This window comes from Podarcis filfolensis, assembly GCF_964270895.1.
Source record: "Podarcis filfolensis genome assembly, chromosome: 10".
Lineage (NCBI taxonomy): Eukaryota > Metazoa > Chordata > Lepidosauria > Squamata > Lacertidae > Podarcis > Podarcis filfolensis.
In genome coordinates this window covers 19,433,911-19,455,004 of record NC_139612.1, presented here as the reverse complement: position 1 = coordinate 19,455,004, position 21,094 = coordinate 19,433,911, and the positions used below count along the sequence as shown (strand labels likewise).

Here is a 21,094-nt window from a genome sequence, read left to right as displayed (position 1 = left end):
GCATACCAGCCTCTATACAGATGGATCCATAATCTGCACGATGTGGCTGCTTGATAATATGACTCTCTAATAATATGACTCTATGATAATTTAGTGACTCTCTTGAGTTGGCTTTTAAGGTGAAGAAAGACTTAACATCTATTCTGTTTTTTAGAGATATGGGGCCACTTTCCTCCTTAGATTTCCTCTGGGGAAGATAAGGTTCTAGCTAGTCATTGAAACAGAAGCAATCTCTGCCCCACCCCACCCCAAAAAAACGCACCTGTTCATCAAATTCAATGTCAGCAAAACAGGAGAAGTGAATGAGAAAAAAAGCTGCCATGATGTTGAAGCCGTAGTCTGCATTCGTCAAAATGCATTTTTGTTGCATTGTCTTTGCAGGGGCAAGGCTATGAGAGTGTGGCTATGGGGTTGTAATGACGTATACCTGCTCTTCAGAATTTACTGCTACAACCACTCCTGAGACAGCATCTGATTTAGGGGCCTATAGCCTGTTCTTTCAGTTGTGAAGCCAGGAGGATGCTGGGCTCACCCTATAGCTGAGGAACATGTTGTGGGTTTCCTTTTATTTATGTTGTATATGTATCATGACTTTCTTTAACACGTAATAACATGGTTTTGTTTGTGTCGTTTTCTTCTAAGTTTGCAGCTTAGAGCCAGAAAATGTTCAAGCTGATCCAAAGAACTACACCAGCCTTCTGGTTACCTGGGAGAGGCCACGAGTTGTATATGACACAATGATCGAGAGATTTGCTGTTTTTTATCAGGAGTTGGAAGGAGAAGACCAGACAAAGCATGAATTTCTAACAGATGGGTATCAGGACTTGGTAACTGACCACTTTTATTTATTTATTTATTTGGTTCAAAAACAAAGATAGTGATTCACTTACAAATCCTTATTGCGAGGGACTGTTTTGCTAACACTAATCTGAACTCAGCATGCTGGTTGCTCTCTCTCAATGATAACTTTAATTACCCATGGTGATATTTATATAACTGGTACAATGCACTTCTCACAGAGGGTAAGCTTTGGGCCAATGACAGAGCCATCATTCACATGTCTGCCCTATTCACATATAAAATTAGATGATGCTTTAACTATGAAAGGAACAGCTGGTAGGGGGGCACTGAACTCTCCTTGTCCCTCTAACCTCTCCATGTTTGCTCTGCTCCAGGCAACTTTATCTCAGCTCTGAGACTAGAAACAAACTAATGAATTGAGAAAATCAGCCAGAACTGAAGGAATGGGTTTCTGTGCAGTCAGTCTGAAACGGGACCCAAAATCCACATTTTTCCTCCTCCAAGGGGGGCGGGGCGGGAAGTAAGATGTGCCTGATTTAGGATTTGACTTGTCTCCCTTACACATTCCTTTTACTGTTAAAGGAAGACCAATCCTCTCCCTACTTTCTACATGAATGGGGCAGGCACATCAAAAGAAACAAGCATCCATCACCATTGAGTCTGATTTTGAGGCAAAGCCATGTGAATTCATTTTTTTCTGTGTAACTTTGGGCAACAGTTTTGCCCGTTGTCAGTTTTATCAGATGGGTATCAGTTCTGACCATTACATGCATGTGTATTACTTGGGGGGAAATGCTGCACCTGAAGAGTATTTCTTATTATAGGGGTTATTAAGAGTTGGGAATGTAGTTAACATGCAGAAGCCTGAGGCAAGAAAAGAAGCAGGTGTGTTGAATGTGCATAATGTAGTTAATTGTCTTCTTTCCTTCCAGGGGGCCATTCTGAATAATCTGCTGCCTAATACAAGTTATGTTCTTCAAATAGTTGCCATTTGTGCTAATGGTCTCTATGGAAAACACAGTGATCAAGTGATTGTTGACATGCCTTTGGATGATCCAGGTAAGTGCACTTTTTCTCTCTCTATGAAAACCCACAAGAGTCTTATTTGCAAACCAGCTGAAAATGCAGTGCTATGGAATTTCAGTATCAATGGTTTTCATTTGACATTTCTGAGCTTCTCTGTTTCCTGACATTTCCTTAAGTGTAAACATTGGGTGTTCTGTTATTTCAGATTATGAACCATAATAATGGCAATGTTCCACAGCCACTTTGATTATGGTTTCTGCCTGCTGCTGCCTAAGTTATTTCAATGTAGTTTTATAACACCTAGGTTCAAATACCTACTTAACCATGACATAGCTGGACCATCTATTTCACATGGTCAAATAAACTGTCAGTTGCTAAATTGCTGGTATATTAAATAATAGTCCATGTACTATTAAAAAAGAATTGGTGAATGTGATTCCATTGATTTTGAAATCTTATTGCATGTTGCCGCTTTGAAATTCTACTTCAGTGCAAATGTGGTGATGGAATTCCCTTGCTTCTTAATGTTGGACAGCAAAATTCAAAAGAACTAACTATTACATTTTGTTTACTTCAAAGCTCTATTTTCACTCCTTTATGTGGAATACACTATATTAGTGGTTTGGTTTATTTCTGTTGAACTACTCATCCTAACTTTATTCTCTGAATTCAGAATAGTTGAATACTTACCACAGCTTAAGAAAATTGCATTTTAAAATTATATAAACATATAGATTTTCACCCTCATCCTTACATAAATAGTGCGAATTGAATAATACACGATAATAATTTTTCATAGTCTAAGGCAACCTACCCAGAATGGCACAGAGAGTTAACAGGACGGGTATAAGCTAATTCCTAAACAATTTTCTACAAGAGTCTCTGGACCAGAGGATACATGAACATCCTACCATTTCCCATGAGTATGATATCTTGGGTTGTTTAAGGATGCTTGTACAGGCTTTAATTTTCCATATGCTTTTCGCTCTCCTAGGATACTTCTCAGCAGTTTCAAAGCATCAAATGCCATAAATGAATTTATATTCTGTGTTTGATCTGAGGTGGGAAGCAAGTCTTTCCCAGTAATTTGCCTTTCTTTTATCACCATTTAGCAGCCCGTGTTTTATTGGCCTGGTAGAGTTGTTATGACAAAGTGTGAGGACTTGTGGAATATACTATTAAATCCTGAACATTTCTGCTCAGAATGTAAATCTCATTAAGTGTATTAGGTGCTTACTCCCAGTTATGTGGGTATAGCAGGAGTGGGGAACCTTTGGCCCTCCAGATGGTTCTGAACTACAACTCAGATCAGCCCTACCAAGCATGACCAATGGCCAGGGATGATGGGAGTTGTAGTTCAGCAACATCTAAAAGGCCGAAGGCGTCCCACACCAAGGGTATAGGATTACAGTTTTGTTTATCTTGGGAGTACAATACAAACAATACGTATGAAGTAAATGGAGAAAGACAACTTAATCAACCTTTCAAAGAAGAGCAGTCTTCATTTGGTCCTCAAAAATAGCTACATTTGTATTTTTACATCATTCCACCGTGAAATCAAGAACTGTTGAGCACACACATCCCCAAATTACAGACTGGAAGCTAAGTTAATACTAGTAATGACTAAGAAGAGTTTGGATTTGATATCCCGCTTTATCACTACCCGAAGGAGTCTCAAAGCGGCTACCATTCTCCTTTCACTTCCTCCCCCACAACAAACACTCTGTGAGGTGAGTGGGGCTGAGAGACTTCAAAGAAGTGTGACTAGCCCAAGGTCACCCAGCAGCTGCATGTGGAGGAGCGGAGATGCGAACCCGGTTCACCAGATTACGAGACTACCGCTGTTAACCACTACACCACACTGGCTCTCCTCACTTTCCCTTAACCCCTATTTTTTATCATATTGTGTACCAATTAGTTTCCCCAAGTGCAATATCTTTTCTTACTGTTCTGCCGCCACCTTGCAAAACCCTGATCTTACCCACTGAATTGGATCTTATCAGATGCCTGGAGAATCCAGAGGGAGATCTTGTTGTTGTTGGCCAACAAAGAAGACTAGGCAAATTCATGGAGCTTAAGGCTGTATTGTAGCAAAGAGCCATGATGTCTATGCTCTGTCTCCACAGCCTGAGGGAGAAATGCTTCTGAATACCAGTTCCTGAAAGCCCCAGGACAGCTCTTGTGCTCAGGTCCTGCTTACCAGTTTCCCACAGGCATCTGGTTGGCCACTGTGAGAACCGGTTACTGATCTAGATGGTCAAGCGGCCTGATCTAGCAGACTCTTCTTTTGTTCTTAAGGTTATATTTCTCCCCTTGTAGAAAGGCATAAGAAGGCTCTGTTTCTCATGTGGACACATGTTTTCTTTATGTACCAAACATGATTATGGAAAGCCAGGAAAAGGTCTTTGGTCTTTTGTTTCCCACCAACTTGTTAGAATACCATTTTATAGCACGATCACAACTTGCAGATGTTTTCTTGGAATATGTTCAGATGATTGAAATTGCTCCAGGTTTTGATCTAATCCAAAAAAGAGAGTTGGATTATTTGTTAAATTAGCTGTCTCCTCTTGATTACTCCCATTCTTAATTTCCTGCATGATTTCATTTGTTGTCTCCAGTCCCTCCTTTTCTACATGCCATGTTGAATATTCCTTAAATAGATTCATGGGCGTTTCTCTTTGGAATTGGCAGCCGATCACACCCTCAAGACAGTGCAAGTCTCTTTTTGAACCCTGGGCAGAGAGTGAAGCAGATTGCTCCCTTCCTTCTCAACCCCTCATGCTGAATTGTCCCTATTCATCTCCCCAAATCTTCAGAACATGCAAGACACAAATCCACATAGCAACACTGTGCTGGACTTCTGTCTCCAGACTGATTTTTCTCTGATTGCAGTGGAAAATTTATGACTTCTTGAGTTCAATTGAATAGTGCAGGCATGTCCAGCTCCAAAGAGACTGAGATCTACTCCCACTTTTAAAAAATCTGGCAGTGATCTACCCATTGGATTGACCAAAGTTGTTGACCTTTTTGGGGGAAGCCTTCACTATAGAAGTTGCTGAGCGTTTTTTTTGCAGAGGAAGAACTAAGTTGTTGAGCTTTATATTTATTATTTTTTTTTTGTGGGTGATCGGTCAGGATCACATGATCAACTGGGATCAACCAGGGATGCCCTGTGATCAATCGGTTGATCGTGATCGACCGGTTGAACATGCCTGATATAGAGGATGGCATGGTAGGGCTGTGCTGCTAACTTGGTCCCTCTCTAACCAAGTTGCTATTGAATACAATAACAGAGAGGTTGAGGTTGCGGCAAGGTCAGCACAGTGCAAATGCACCAGCAGGAGCCTCAGAAGAGTCGATGGTCTTGCTTCCTTTTGTACTCTTGCTTGTTGCTTCACACATTTGTTTTTAGGTGTAATCCAGGCTGCTTTGATCAACATGGAGAGGAACTCTATTTTTGTATAGCTTCCAGAATGTATCAAAACACAATAAGAGAATTGGGGAAAGGGTGTGGGAAAGGTTTGTCATCCAGACTCAAAAGATCTTATCTACATAAGAAGTAGAGCCATGATTCCCAGCTTGGGGTACAGAGGGCTAGGAATATCAGTGGCTTCCAAGAATTGATGGTTGTGACGCCAGGTTGTTCACAGGAGGTTCTGGAGATGATGCAGCACAAAGAGATTAGGAAGCTCCCTGTCTGGTTCAGGGGATGAAACAGATGAAGGAAAGGAGATTCCATTGGTGCCAATTTGATAGATACTTTAAAAGCTACAGAAAGCCACATGCTGCTTAGTTACTGTGCTCGCCGTAGAGTAGCAATGCATGCCATTTTTCCTGAAGTGAACACATTGTCACGGTCCAGTTTACGGGCGATCGAAGTCCTGGCTGAGGACGTCGGGACCGGGGGCAAGATGGCGGGGTGGGAGCAGGAACGAGAGTCCAGAAACCAGGGGTCCGAGTGTCAGGAAGCAGGGAGTCACGATGTCAAGGGTCCGAGGGTTGAGAAGCAAGGAGTCAAGAAGCCGAGGTCCGCGGATCAGGAAGCAAGAAGCCAAACTCAGCAAGGCAGGAAATGTGTTGCTGTGGCAAAGAGCCGAAGGGAAATGCTGACCTTATATCCCTTTCCAGCTCTTGCCACCAGGTGCAGTGAGTTACCAAACGGTCTCACCTGTGTGGCCTTGCCTTGCCTCTCCAGAACAAACTTAGGAAGGCCCCAGTCCTGCGAAGCCCTACTTGTCACAGGGCCTGGCTCCTGTATGCACTCCTGACATACATTTTGTTGAAATCTGCCTCTAAAATGTAAATTGAAGTTTTGTTGATTTGTTATTGTTGTTGTCATAGGATTTCATTCACCAGTATGGTTTTTAATCATCCATTCATACAGTTCTAACTCCCTAAAGTATAAGTTCAAACACTGCACAAAAGGGGAGGGGGAAAGAATGGAAAATTGAAATGGGGGAAGGTGGAAATCCAAGCCCAAATTCACTTTAACTGTTATAACAATCATGCTTTTCTGCAATGGAAATGAACATTGTTCAAAAAGTGTACTGAAATGCTACATAATATATTTTGGACCTGCAGTATAAATTATTCTAAATGGATATCCAAAAAAAATTTCATTACAAACAATTGAGAAGCCAGGGAATGTCATCATTATTTTATCCCTAGCCTCCTAATCTCCAGAAAGCTACCAGGTAAGACCATTTTTTAAATATTTGATGCATCTCAATCTATAGCTGCTTCTGCTTCTATGTTACTTCTTTACATATCAATCATTTGGGTCAATTTTGATTAGGGCCGTGGTAGTGATAAAGTGTGGGTTGGGCTGTAACATTTTCCCCATCATCACCATCATTTGTTGCTAACTGTTTATTAAGAAAAAATCCCACCTTTCCAATACCCGCTCCACCAGTATTTTTTTTAATTGTTCATTTAAATACAAGAACAGCATATAACTACAGTAACTTGTCCAGTGGTACATTCTTATTAAATTTCATAGGCCGCTTAAGTAGTACACAAGCAATACACTTGTTTATGTATTATCAATTCAAGTAGCCTCTCTGCAGAGATTCTTGTGTTGAGGGTGGAATAAAAGTATCTTCTGTCTTGTTTGTTTGTTTTAAAAGCTGGCAATCATCTTTAAATAAAATATGGAAAGCAACAAACAAAGAATGAAAGAAATTTAGAGATGGGAGCAGCAAATTCACTATAGTTAAAAATAAGCTGAATTTGGCAGGTGGGTTGCCTGCCATAAAAGGTATTTGTAATATGATGAAAGGACATCAGAGGTGCAAAGCATGTCCATTTCCTGGGTTTAAGAGATGCATGCACACACAGAGATCTGCAATTAACCACAAGGGATGGGGGTTTCCATATTGTAGCTGTCTCCCCCCGCCCAACCTTCCATGGCTGGAAGTGGCAGGAGATTTAATCCAGGAAGCAACATGGGAAATATGTTTAAACCCACCTTCTGTTAGTGCTGTAGCCATGCACACACAGCTAATAAAACACTCACACTCATGTAGCTGCTTTTAAACAAAGAAAAACAACATCCAACATTATTTAACTGAAAAATTTACAGTATTTGTGCTCCAACATTGAACCACAAATTGTTTTTTGTTTTTTAGAAGGGATGTGGGTGGCACTGTGGTCTAACCACTGAGCCTCTTGGGCTTGCAAATCAGAAGGTGGGCAGTTCAAATCCCTGTGACAGGGTGAGCTCCTATTGCTCTGTCCCAGCTCCTGCCAACCTAGCAGTTTGAAAGCACGCCAGCGCAAGTAGATAAATAGGTACTGCTGCGGCAGGAAGGTCAACGGAGTTTCTGTGCACTCTGGTTTCCATCACGGTGTTCCATTGTGCCAGAAGTAGTTTAGTCATGCTGGCCACATGACCCGGAAAGCTGTCTGTGGACAAACGTTGGCTCCCTCGGCCTGAAAGCGAGATAAGCTCCGCAACCCCATAGTCACCTTTGACTGGACTTAACCATCCAGGAGTCCTTTACCCTTTTACCTTACAAATTGTTGTTATATCTGCTCCCTACACCCATTCCCTATTACAACAAGGTTTGCAGAAGTTGGGGGGGGGGTGAGAATGCTGATCATAGGGGTTTCTTGTAAAGAAAATATCTCTTTCCGGTCCATCAGTTGTTTTTTCACCCTTGAATATATGAGTGATGTTTGTTTGAGGTTCAAATATTAGGTTATATAGTGCATATTTTTGTTTTATAGAAATTGAATTTCCCGAATTGACTGAAACTGAAGATTATGAGGTATTGTATTATCATGTACTTCACTTGCCCAATTACTGCCATACTCACACTCCTAGAGTTTAGCAGAATATCCATTGTGATCTAGGGTGGCCAGATTCAAAAGAGGACAGGACACTAGCTAGAGGAGAAATTTTCAGCAGGTGTTTTGTGTAACCTTCACCTTCTGAAAGCCCTCTTCTACCTATTGAAAGGTGTAAGAGACCTGTCCTATTTTGAATCTGCCCACCCTAATTTTAAAAGTTTGAACCTTGGATTGAGATGTGAAATTAATTTTTGCGTTTACAAGTCGAAGTTGACAAGGCCACCTTTGCGTAGTTTTTTGTTTTTTTTTAAATCAAATTAATAAAAAAGGTTGTGGTGTTTTTTGGGTTTTTTTAAAGACTCTTAAGGAGATATAGCATCCTTCCTACCACAGAGGATGGTCAAATGGGCATGCTGAGTTGAGCAGCAATCAGCACAGCTACTGCCCGTACACACAACTGAGTGTTAGTATAGCCCTTGAGAAACTAGGAACAAGTTTACTGAGTTTGGGTATTGGGTATGTTGTGTGTTGATTCACCTACATCTAGGCCAAATCTGTATAAACATTTTCACTGTTGGCTTTATGGTTCTTCCTGAAAAACCATGTGTTATGAGTGCTTTTTGCTAGGCTAGGGAAAGTATGGCTCAGGAGAATGCTTTATCTCTCTTAATCTGGCCCTTCTAAGCAACTTCAGCCATGAACAAATGCTGTGTTGCTTGACTATGCATTCAACAATGATATTTTGTGCCCGAAACAATTGCTGTTGCGAAAATTAAGTCAGAATTTACTTATTCTAAACTTGTTAAGTATAGTTTGAGATGACTATCTTCATTTTAAATAATGCCAAATGCCTAAACTGGAAGTTACTTCTCAATTTTTTAAATAAAAAATACATATGATTGTTGTTCTCTCCCCTTCAGTTGAGTTAGATTCTATGTATGATATTTAAGCAAACAAGCCTGTTTCCATTTCTGGGGGGGGCAAAAATCAAATGAATTATAATTTTGAACTAGCAGCTAATTTTTAAATATTTTAAATTTTAATTGCCATTTTTCTTCCATAATGTGTGGAAATGCAAGCACAAAGACATGAGATTTCATTGTAACATATCTCCCTCTATTCGCATATCTTCTGATAAGACATTGACTTGTGTTTTGTATGTGTTTCTGTGTTGTTTTTGAAGGAGGAGGAGGAAGATGAAATCGAAGAGGCAAGGGCAGGGGTGGGTGAAGAAGCTGCCGTGATTGCTGGCACAGATAGTGTGGCAAACCAGATAAGGAAAAAAGAGTTCCAGTTTACGACGCCTAGCTACAGTCAGGACAGAATGGGGACAAAATTCAATGAAGCGGGAACAAACAGATACTTGGAAAGAGAGGAAGACCCGTATGGGGGAAACGACCATTCCAAATCAATTTTTGATACAACTTCTCAATCTGCCACTGAAGTACCAAAGGAAGAAGAGGATGATTTCATGGAATCTCAGTCAGCTACTGCCGTTGTCCCTCCAGCAGACAGCTCCACCAAAGGTAATGGGGAAGAATATGAGCATGATTTTTCTGACCATGAGACAACAAGAGCATCTGCTTCTGATAGTAATGAAGATGATATAGAGGTGTCTGCTTTTAAACCTGACCTAGACACCGAGGACTCTTGGGTTTCTGTTCCCACCACTTCTGCTACATGGTTAGTCACTGTGGAGACCTCTCAGGAAAACATCTTTAGTTCAGGAAGCCCAGAAGTAAGCATGCACGATGATCTCTCTCAAGACTATATTAAAATCCCGTCAGAAGATATAGTGCCTCCAAGAGCTGAAGATTCTGCAGAGAAAATGCCTGCAGTTGATGGGAATTTGTGGTATCATAATGGTACAGATATTACTGCTCTTCCATTGGATAGGAAGCAGCTCTTTCACATTAGTTCCCCAAATCCTACAACGGCACCTCATCCCAGTGGTCCACTGGTGTCACAAGATGCTTCAGTTGCGGATGTAGAATTGCCACATCCTTCTACTTTTGCTCTCTCCCCAACTGAGTTGTCCTCTTACTCTGTCTCTTCAAATTCTGAAGAACATGGCTCAGCTTCTGCTGCCAGTGAGGTACTCTCTCAGACAACTCAACCAGTGTATAATGGTGAGATACCACTTCAGCCTTCCTACAGTAGTGAAGTGTTTTCTCTAGTAACCCCTTTGTTGTCTGGCACTCAGATGCTCAACACTTTCCCCGCCGCATCAAGTAGTGATGTGACCTTGCATGCCACACCCATATTTCCCAGTGTTGATGTGTCATTTGACTCCACCCTGTCTTCCTATGATGATGTACCTTTGCTTCCATTTTCCTCTGCTTCCTCCAGTAGTAAATTGTTTCACCATCTGTATATGGTTTCTCAAACATTTCCGCAAACTACTCCAGTTGTTGAGAGTGGTAAGGTGCCCCTGCATGCTTCTTTGACATTGGCGGACGGTGGCGAATTAATACAGTCAAGCCTCGCTCAATTGTCTGATGTGGTATCGCATCAGATGGCCCGTGCTGCTTCAGAGACATTGATATTTGGTCATGATAGAACTCGCTTGTTGTCTCAAGTTGAACCATCCAGCAGTGATTTAAATATGCATGCCCTGTCTACAATGTCTGAACTTACCTATGCTTTATCTAGTAATGTGGGCACTCTCCAAAATGTTGCTGCTTATACGTCAGAATTTGTGCATGAGTCTGCTGACGCATTTCATCAGGGTCCGTTATTTAGCAGCTATAGCAGTGTGCTGGTGCATAAGACTTCTGCAATCTCGCAAGCTGATACTTTGCTGCAGCCTACGTGTTCTCTTGCTAGTGAAATGGATTGGTCTGAAGCAAATTCTGGTAGTGAGTCCCTTTTGCCTGACACAGATATTTTGTCTATGCGTAAAGCTTCTTCACCCGAATTGATATGCGGCACACCTGGGTTTAATGGTGATGTTGACATGCCTCACAAAAGTGGTGTAATAAATGAAAATGACAGAGAACTGCAAATTTCTTCTTTCAGTGAAATGGCTTCTACTGAAAGTGCAAAGACTGAACTTCCACCAGCAGTTTCTAATGATGAGATTACTAAGCAGGATACAACCTTAGAAGAAAAAATCATTGCTGTTTCTAGTGCAAAGGGAATCCTTCCAGTATCTCTTGCTTTTCCTGTTACTAAGGTGTTTGATTATGATGTTAGTAAACTCTCAGAAACTCATGTTCCTATTCAGCCTTTGCATGTTACAGCTCTAGCCTTTGACGATACTTTGCTTAAGCCTGTGCTTAGTGCATTCTCACCGCAAGCTTTCTCTACCCCTGCTTCTAGTGAAATATTGTCTCCTTCTACCCAGCAGTATTTTTATGAGGCTTCAGCTGCACTAAATAATAATGCATTGCTGCAAACTTCCTTTCAGTCTTCTGATGGTGATATACTGCATAGAGCATCTGTAACTGTGCCTAGCGATCCAGTACTGACTGAAAAAATAGCATGGGCTGATAATGGTAGTTCTATATTTGACCAAATATTGCACAAAATGGCACTAGATTCTGCTGTGAATAAAACAGTGTTGCATTACCCTTCAGCACCATCTGCTGCAAACACATCACATACCAGCAACCACCCCACAGATTCACCAGAAGATTTAAGTGTTGCCCATATAGGCACTGAATACATTTCACCCAGGTTGCTTAGCGATGAAGACACACACCAGGTTGCTCCTTCCTTGTACAATAATGGCATGTCATATCAGTCAACCAGTTTTGAAAATACAAGTGCCTTTCCCCTCAAAACAGTGAACACAGTGAATATCCCTGTTTTGCCGGCTGATATTTTACCAAAGACAGATACATCGGCTAACAGCCATAGCTTTTCAAGTGCTTCCGAAAAGGATGAGTTTCTCACTCCTCCCTCAACTACCAATATTATTGATATTGCCGTTCCTGTGCCTGAAATAATTTCTGATTCTGTTCAGCATACTTTTAAAGATATACTGGATATGTATATTTCTGTTACACCTGGTTCTCCCAGCGCCGAAGTTGGTAAAACTTTAAACACTTTATTAGTTCCCAGTAAAGTAACCAGTGAGTTATCTACCACGGCCAGTTCTGGTACAGATTTGTGGTCTTCTGTTGTTGATGATGATTATGAATACGATAGTGGCCTGCCTGTAAACAGTTGTCACACATGCATTTCCCCTAGAGACACTCAGGAGGAGGTAGATGAGCCAGATACACAGGTAAACAATGCAAACGAGCAACATAATTTAATTATAAATCCAGATGTTGAAGCGGCTAAAGAGGAAGAAGAAAAAACCACAATTGCTCTCTCAGACCATGTGATAACCGATGAGGTGGACCAGCTGAAATACACACCAGCACCAGCTCTGGCTTGGAAGACAAAAACTAAGAAACACAGTGATCCAGCTGTATTGGATAATTACATTCAGACTGTTAGCAATCCCTTACAAAAGGCACCGGAACCTAAGTCATGGACGGTTTTTGCAAATGATGAAGAGAGTGGTTCTGGCCAAGGTCCTTCAGATAGCTTTAACGATAATGAGACTTCCACAGATTTCAGTTTTTCTGATGTTAATGACCATGACCCTGAAAGGGTAGTTGGAGCAGGTAACTCAGAAACAGAATTAACTTCTGGATCACAGCAATCACCAGTAGCATCCATACCTAGTGGTCACTCATCAGTATTCAACGTTTCTGAGGCAGGTTAGTTATGGCCATCGGTTGTGTAACTTGCAGATCTGTAGCGTTCTTCTTCTACTTGGGTATAAAGGGAACCACATGGTAAAACGCAAATACATGACCAGTAGGAATTAGTATGACTATTTCAATTACAGGCATGGTGCAATAGTAAGATTGGGGGAAACTGAAATAGGTCTCTTGCATATACAACATCATATTCAAATCTGCAAGCCAGTTTTTTAATTTTTAAAAAGTCCCAAGTTGTTCTCAGTTAAGAGATGGCTAAGGGATATGTCTATACTGTGACTTAGACATATTTAACTCTCATAATCTTTGCAACTCTTCTCTTCTAAAGGTACTAACCAGTCTTAGATGTTCCTATCCTAGCCCTGTTAACTGCAGTTACATGCTCTGTGGCTTGACCAGTAGTATATATATGCACTAAACGATAGTTCTCTTGCTTAAGACCTAAGGATGTTTCCACTTACTGAAAGACTGAGAAGTTCTATGTGGTCTGAAGGCATGATTTAATTATGTCTTATTGTGATTTTTAATTACATTTGTTTTTATATTCTTCCATGTTGGGTGATGTGAAAGGTAGCTGGCTACATAAATATTCATTTTGATTTTAATATGCTTAATAAATCTGCCCTAATTATTAGTAATACATTTCCTTCTGTAGTTGCAAAAAAACTTGTGAAACATCACAAATTTGACAACTTCCACCAGGAACACCCAGCTTAACTTTCTGATCTTTCCTGGCCAAATCAAGTTTTGTTTGTGCTGTCAGGTACTAAGAGTGAAAAAGCAATTAAAACTGAGCCTTATTGAAATACATTCTCTACTGGATTGCAAATATCAGTTGTATATCAATTTAACTGCATCCTCAGAAGAGTCTTTCACAGAGTTACAGTTCCCAGGGTTCTCTGGGCAAAAGGGATGGTAATGATTATATGATTATTGTCCCAGAGGTCCTGATGAAGTAGCTTTTGATATTCACACCTGCCCCTGATTAGCCAGGTGATGGTCTGCGGCACAAATATGCTCTAATTAAAAATAGATATGAGCTGATCAAACTGCAGATTAAATTGACAACTGCCACTTAAGTCGGAAATCTAAAGACACTGAGGGTTTTGTTTTGTTTGTTTGTTTCGTTTACACATTTCCATTGTCTGTAGAGGGCAGTGTTACCCAACTAAACAAATATTTCAAATTCAGGAAATAACAGGTGCCTGGGATGTAGGCCTTCTCCAGGGGCCTTAACCTTAATTGGATGCATTTCAGGAATCTTAGTCATAGATATAGAACCAGAAGATTTAAGGAATATCCTGTAGCTATGCCTAATAGTTTGCTTCACTGAAGTATCGGGAATGGGTAAATCTGTCAATTTCAGTTGCTTTCAGTTTATCATTTTTCTAATCTTAAGTTCAGTTTGCTCCATTTTTTAATCAGCTGTTGCCTTTTTTTAAAAAAAGTGTGACAGTTCATATGCATTTTTGTCCTCATTTCTCCTAATAAATGCTTTTTATTAGGTCATTTCCCCTGCCATGCATTTTTGTACATTGTTTTCACTATATAGTCATATTTTTTTTGTACACAAGGACTATTGTGTTTTTCAGTTTGTATATTAGTTTGGGGTGTGCAAATTCGGTAGTTTCCTATCAAAATGTGAACTAAACCATTTTCTCTCCCTCCCCATGTGCTACACAGCTTGAAAGATAATCAAATTAAAAATTTGATATATGAACAAACCAGGAAAGCCATATAGGTGTGTCATACAGAACTGCTTCAACATAAAATCATTCATCATTTAAAATGATGTGCTTTGTGTCCTGATTGTAAATACAGGAAAATAAGGAACCATGTTTTGAAAGAAAATGTAGAACTAGTTAATTATATAAATGATAGAAGTTCTAATTTGCTGTAATTAAAGGTAAAATGCTTCATTTGCAATTAACGCTAAAGGTCTCTAAAAGGATACTTCAAAAGCATTGTATATCATATTGCTTGGACAACATCACTTGTTAACGACTGAGCCTCCCATTCTCATTAGAGCACTTTCATGAGAACTATTTCCCTTCCGACATGTGCCTTATTTTGCTTTTATCATAACAGCAATTAAACACAGGTGCTTTCTATCAGGAGGTCTTTCGCTAATCAAGCAGAGCTGCCTATTAAATCTATTTTTAAAATGACAGCAACGACAGCGGAACGTTGATCTATAAAATTAGAAACCCTTCCTTGCTAAGGGCAGAAAATAAATATTTTATTGTGTTGGTATTGTGTGATTTTCATATTCACTATTATTTTTCTTGTCATTCACTGATTATATGTAATAAGAATTAAAATTGTTGTTATTATTTTATTTTATGTACTGCTTTACAGGCCAGAATTGCTTCCTAGAGTACAATACTAACCCCCTGAGCACCACTGCTAGAGGGGGGTTAGGATTTTTTGTAGGTTTCACTCTACCATTTGAAGGGTATCTGCCAATACAGAGGCCCTCGCTGCACTCACCAAAAGCAAGGGTAGTAGCAAGACCTCACTAGCCGCAGCCAGTAGAAGGCCCTCAAACTGGGCATTATGGGTTGGGGACAGTACTGGGCCAACCATGGTTCCACTCAGGACTTTTTTCAGCAGGAACTCACCAGAACTCAGTTCTAGCACCTCTCAGGGGGGTGCCATTGCCACTATAAGAGAAGGTGGTGAAGATTTTTCTGTAGTTTCTCTCAATGTCAGAACAAGCTTCTTCTGCTTAATTTTCGTGTGTGAGAATAGTGGTACTCTTAAACCAAGTTGGGAGCCCCACTTCTCAGTCACCGCTTAAAGACTGAAGTGTTTTATACATGTCTTTGACATCTATCCAGTAAAAAACCACAGTATTCAATTGAAATTGTGTGTATGCGTGCAAGCACACACACATCTCACTGAAATGACCAGAAATCCTTCCATGGTGCCTGTTGTCTACTCAGCATGCAATACTCCTTATGCACCCTGCCAACTAGAGATGCTAGCAACAAACAGGCAGGGGGCAACTCTGAGGAGGATTTATCTAGCAATACACTAAGGCTTACATGTATTGTAAGGCAATACAGGACCAGGATAAAGTGGGGGAATCTTTGCTGGCCCCAGGCACCCCATTCTCCCCATCTGGATTTGGCCTGAAAGACCAAGAAAATGAGGGTGCTTAGAGGGTAAGTTGTCAATTTGTGACACTACACAACATGGTTACTGATCATGGGACACATCTGTTAAGGCCTCAGGCTTCACTTCCAGTTTCCCAGCTTTGTAGAGGTCTGATCGGACTTGAAGTAGGTATGAAGCTGGCAGTTTTCTTTTTTAAAACCACTGAATAAAAATTTATTCCAAATAGATTAATGAAGAAAAGCAGATGTTTTAGTACAGAAGATTCTACAATTTCCACCAAGTGCTACTGATTACAGCTTAATCTCTGATCTTCATAAAATACTCCAAATCCCTTCCTCTTATTAGAGCAACATTATAATACACGTGTTTATCATCAATGAAGAGCATGCTCAAGACATTCAATAATAAAATCTTTCTTGTATAGATCAGCTTTCTTATAAAAATGAGACAGATAGGGAACCAAGTTTTCACATCTTACGAAAGGAACTATCAGCAACAAATATGTACTCATAATTCCTTTCCATTTTTAGCTAATAACAGAATGTCTAAGCAAACTATTATTTTAGGTCAATCTTTACATAATTCAGTATATCTGGTTTCAGCATCCTGGAGCTTTCTATTATTTACTAATACATAATTGAATCGAAGTTCTTCATTTTTATTCTCTTTCCTCAAAAATATTATTTTGCAGTAGCTGCAAAATGAAATTCTGCTCTGCTAGGGTCTTCAGTTGCCTCCACTGTGGTGGTCTGCTTTGCCATCTACCTGCTTACTTTTCCCTAAACTGGTTTGCAAATGTATTTGTTCTCTGCAGTGTGTGCTAAAATTTTAGAATGGTAAGTGACAGTACCTGGGTCTCTGAAATCGTGGCCAATTATGCTGTGCCTTTTGCCAAAGTTTAAATATAGGTTGTTTCAATTTTCTCTGACTGCAGAGGCAAGTAATAGTAGCCTTCAGTCGCGTATTGGTCTCCCAGAACAGAAGACAGTCATACCTCTTGTGGTCGTATCAGCCCTGACTTTCATCTGTCTGGTGATTCTTGTTGGTATTCTCATATATTGGAGGTAAGATTATAAATGCATTTATATTGGTGTTATTTGTGTTCATAACCTGTTGGGTTTTACACCTTTCCTGTGCTGTCCTGGATGACGATTCCGTGATACAATTCATTTTCATGTACTTGCATGCTTTAGCATCATAGGTTAATAGCCTAAACTACCGTATTTTTTGCTCTATAAGACTCACTTTTTCCCTCCTAAAAAGTAAGGGGAAATGTGTGTGCGTCTTATGGAGCGAATACAGACTGTGCAGCTATCCCAGAAGCCAGAACAGCAAGAGAGATCACTGCTTTTGCTGCGCAGCAATCCCTCTTGCTGTTCTGGCTTCTGGGATTCAGAGTATTTTTTTTCTTGTTTTCCTCCTCCAAAAACTAGGTGCGTCTTATGGTCTGGTGCGTCTTATAGAGCAAAAAATACGGTAGATGGTGCTGTCAGAGAAGCTGCTTCCAACAAAGAATAATATAAAACTTTGCTGAATATTGAAATGCCACAATCTCCAGTGAGGTGCATAGTGGCTAGCACTCTCATGGCTAAGTAGCAGGTTGTGTATGATAAGGGGGCAAGTGTCTGACACTTTCCTGTGCATGCTTCCATCTCTTTGCACCATGCTTCAAGAGTGTTTATGTTGACACAATTATAGATAACACAACAGCAGCAAAAAAAAAAAATCCCTTTAGGAGGTAAGTCTTTCCCAATACTGTCTCTCCCCACCATATCCCATTGATTACCTTTAGAGCCCAATGTGTGCACAGAGAATATGAATAGGACCTATGGCCACAAGAACTTCCTGGTTTTGCACCTACATTTGCACAGTAACATAAAGCCATTTGTAGCTGTGGCAATTACTACCAGTAGAGAAGTGCATTAGGACTAATGCACTCTTTTAATATTGGTGCAAAGTCTTTTGTTGGCATCAAAACCTGGCACCCTGGGCAGATGCCCAGGGCTTAACACCCATTAGTGCTAACTCCAGTTTATCCATCCTTTCCTCCAGTTGCAGGCTTACCTGGTGGCTGCTTCTGACTCTAGAAGCTGAGCGTCATGTTACATTTCCTATACAGTGGTACCTCGGGTTAAGTACTTAATTCGTTCCGGAGGTCCGTTCCTAATCTGAAACTGTTCTTAACCTGAAGCAGCACTTTAGCTAATGGGGCCTACCGCTGCCGTCCCGCGATTTCTGTTCTCATCCTGAGGTAAAGTTCTTAACCTGAGGTACTATTTCTGGGTTAGCGAAGCCTGTAACCTGAAGCATCTGTAACCTGAAGCGTATGTAACCCGAGGTACCACTGTAATATTTGAGAGCACCCAAAGTTGCTATGTTATGTTGGAAATTTAACATAGTGGTTGGCTTCTCAGAACATATTTCTGCTATCAGGTAAGACTATGGCCACAGGGGGCACTCACAAACTGTCCATGGTTGGTATGCAGAACCAAAAGAAATAATGTTTTGCACTACAGTCCCTGAACTGTCCCCCTAATCCATAGTATTAGGCTTTATGAAATAGTTTTCAGCCTTGGAATCAAGCAGAGTTGTGCCATACAAGAGAAGTATGTTAGTGCTATATCTCCCCTCTTTTTTCCCCTTTGCAGTTTTATTTTAAAAATAACATCTTTTACCTCTGAATAATGGGGTAGCAGTTTGAAAGCACGTCAAAGTGCAAGTAGATAAATAGGTACCTCTCCGGCGGGAAGGTAAACACCATTTCCATGCGCTGCTCTGGTTTTGCCAGAAGCGCCTTAGTCATGCTGGCCACATGACCCGGAAGCTGTACGCCGACTCCCTTGGCCAATAAAGCAAGATGAGTGCCGCAGCCCCAGAGTCAGTCACGACTGGACCTAATGGTCAGGGGTCCCTTTACCTTTACCTAATGGGGTGAGAACTAGTTTATGCATAAAGTGTTATCTCTTTATTGTTGAAACATCAAGTAATAACTTGCAGGCGTGAAAGATCTGTCACAGATTTAACACCACAGATTGAGCTTACATATAACCTAATAGCACGGTCTCCCTCTGGAGGTTGTTGACTCTCCTTCCTCGGAGGTTTTTAAGCAGAGGTTGGATGGCCATTGGTCACTGCAGGTGGCTGGACTAGATGAGCCTTGTGGTCCCTTCCAAATCTACAATTCTATGATATTAATATATAGTAATTTAACAATTAATAATAGTCAGTTCACACATTCAGCTGTTGATTGTGTACATACATGCGCAAACCAGCCCACTGAAGAGAAATATCCAAATAGCTGAGCATTTTCAATAAGTGTCCAACCAAGTCAGGCACAATGTGCACTTAATAAGGTAGTCATTTCCATTGATTTAAACGGGTCTACAATGAGTATGGCTTTGTAGAATGCAGCCCTTTATTTTTTTTAGTTTACATTTCCTGTACATTTGTTCTGGGTTTTAAATGGAGATTTATAGCTAACCATCTTCATTTTGTTGACAAGCTTCTCTGAAGCTTTGTAGCATTTTACATGACTGTTCATATTCATCTTCCAAGAGATTTTATCTTTTGGGACTAAATGGTATTTGAAATCTTTCCTGTTTAAGAAGAAAATACTGCCATACACTTTAAAGCCAGGATTGCATGCTGTAGTTTTAGTAATCCTACATGTGTTCTGATCCTTGTTCTTTTCAGATGACATTGTGTTCATTTTGTTCTGTTTTCCCCAAAAAGATATGCCGTTTTGCAACCTTCATGTTTCAAAATAAAACAGATATCCCATTAATGGTAATATCTCTTAGATGTTAAATTTAATCCCTCATGTCTTTTCAGTGTACTACAAAATAGAATTTGTAGCTCTCTCTTTTTTGTTAATCTGAAAGAGGAATTGCATTGGCCACAAGAGGTCACTAACAATTTTTTTTGCAATTTCTGTGATATAACAACTAAATATAATTTAAGGAGATTACTCACTCTTACCACAGTTTCAAAGTCTGGGAGATGCAATATTTCTTTTTGAATTATTGGTCATGAATCTGTAAGAATGTAAAATACAATACATTGAACCATATTGTAAATTATTTTCTTTTTTGGCAGTTTACATTTGTATTTGTATAAGTTTATTTCTGCCTTCCTCTGAGCTGCTTCATACATTACATGCCTTCCACAGTATCACAAGAATGCATACTACAGGTTTCATATACAATCACATTTACAGAATAAGTGCTGGATTCTCCCTCATCTCCCCAACAACAGTAATATGTTTTGCTACCTGTCTCTCGCAGTTGCTCCATGCACTAATTATAAGTGATGGATGACACTGCAAAGGCTCAGTGTACAGAAGATTGCAGCCTTACTTGAGAGTAAGTTCCATTGAAATCAGTGGGACTAATTTATAGGTAAAAAATTGTCAGGTTTCAAGAATACTACATAGAACACGAAGGAGCCTGTTGACGTAACCTTGGCACATGTCATGTGTGGAAATGAAATTTGTATTAACACGTAGATCCATGCAAAACACACATGTGTGCTATAACAACAAACCTGGTTTTAAAAATACATTTTGCAATCTGTCAGCAACATAAAATTAGCTTTATAAGAAAATGTTTTGCACTTTGTTTTCATTCTTTGCTGCCTTAATACAAAGTCAGGATTGAAATGATGCCCCCATTTTTTCAGTTTAAAAACGTCATGGGGTTAAACATTCATATAGTCTTGCTTGGTGGTGTGACCTTTTTTAATGGGCTCTCTTATGGTAAGTTGACTGTTTATCATATCCTGATGTAATAATACTGAATATTTGTAGATCAGTATCAGTTGGTTAAAGCACTTCATGTGTATTATCAAATTTTAACCCTTACAGTAATACTGTAATGTAATTCAATATCTTATTGATGACAGCCAAGAAATTATATGGCCCACATTTCAGTGGGAATACTGAAATCCAGGGGTAGGAAACCACTGACCCATGAGCCAAATTTGGCCAAGCACAGGTCCCATGGCATGCCCGCCTGCCCCACAGGTGACATTAGATGATGTGCTGCAGTTAGAGATGAAGCTACACAGCTGAGTTCCATACAGGGAACCCAATCACAAAGCTGAAGTCAGGCTTGTATTGCCCAACAGCTGATAAATGATGA

At 40.1% G+C, this 21,094-nt stretch overlaps 1 protein-coding gene across 6 annotated transcripts in view; it reads left to right on the top strand.

The window, feature by feature from the left end:
* Window positions 1-21,094, top strand: part of PTPRZ1 (protein tyrosine phosphatase receptor type Z1) — a 105,753-nt gene that overhangs the window by 60,495 nt on the left and 24,164 nt on the right. For 4 of the 6 annotated variants that reach the window (XM_083574272.1, XM_083574270.1, XM_083574271.1 and 1 more), the window contains exons 9-13: window positions 643-827; window positions 1,734-1,860; window positions 8,056-8,096; window positions 9,302-12,833; window positions 16,891-17,020. In XM_083574272.1, the coding sequence (XP_083430398.1) occupies window positions 643-827; window positions 1,734-1,860; window positions 8,056-8,096; window positions 9,302-12,833; window positions 16,891-17,020 (4,015 nt within the window). The remainder of the gene's footprint in view (window positions 1-642; window positions 828-1,733; window positions 1,861-8,055; window positions 8,097-9,301; window positions 12,834-16,890; window positions 17,021-21,094) is intronic. The other 2 variants (XM_083574274.1, XM_083574273.1) reach the window with 1 other exon arrangement.